Source organism: Buceros rhinoceros, unplaced genomic scaffold, assembly GCF_000710305.1.
Source record: "Buceros rhinoceros silvestris isolate BGI_N320 unplaced genomic scaffold, ASM71030v1 scaffold27034, whole genome shotgun sequence".
NCBI lineage: Eukaryota > Metazoa > Chordata > Aves > Bucerotiformes > Bucerotidae > Buceros > Buceros rhinoceros.
This window is the reverse complement of record NW_010408016.1, coordinates 1-215: the sequence shown is the minus strand read 5'-3', so window position 1 is coordinate 215 and position 215 is coordinate 1. Positions and strand designations below refer to the sequence as shown.

At 60.5% G+C, this 215-nt stretch overlaps 1 protein-coding gene across 1 annotated transcript in view; it reads left to right on the top strand.

Moving 5' to 3' along the window:
- PCIF1 (PDX1 C-terminal inhibiting factor 1) overlaps positions 1-212 on the top strand; it is a gene marked incomplete at its 3' end in the record, with an annotated part of 7,514 nt that extends 7,302 nt beyond the window's left edge. The window contains exon 14 of the mRNA XM_010134736.1: positions 149-212. Coding sequence (XP_010133038.1) covers positions 149-212 — 64 coding nt within the window. The remainder of the gene's footprint in view (positions 1-148) is intronic.
- Positions 213-215: the final 3 nt, after the last annotated feature.

Here is a 215-nt window from a genome sequence, read left to right as displayed (position 1 = left end):
TGTGTGGAGGTGCTGGTTAGGGGCAGGAGGCAGGGTGGGCCTGCCAGGGGAGGAGCTGGACTCGATGAGCTGAAAGCTGTTTTCTGCCCTGAGTGACTCCCTGAGGCGCTGTTCCGCGGCACTGAGTGCCCCTTGTCTTCCCTTACAGAGAGGAGATGTACTACAAGGCTGTGCACAACACGGCCGTCCTCTTCCTGCAGAACAGCGCGGGCTTT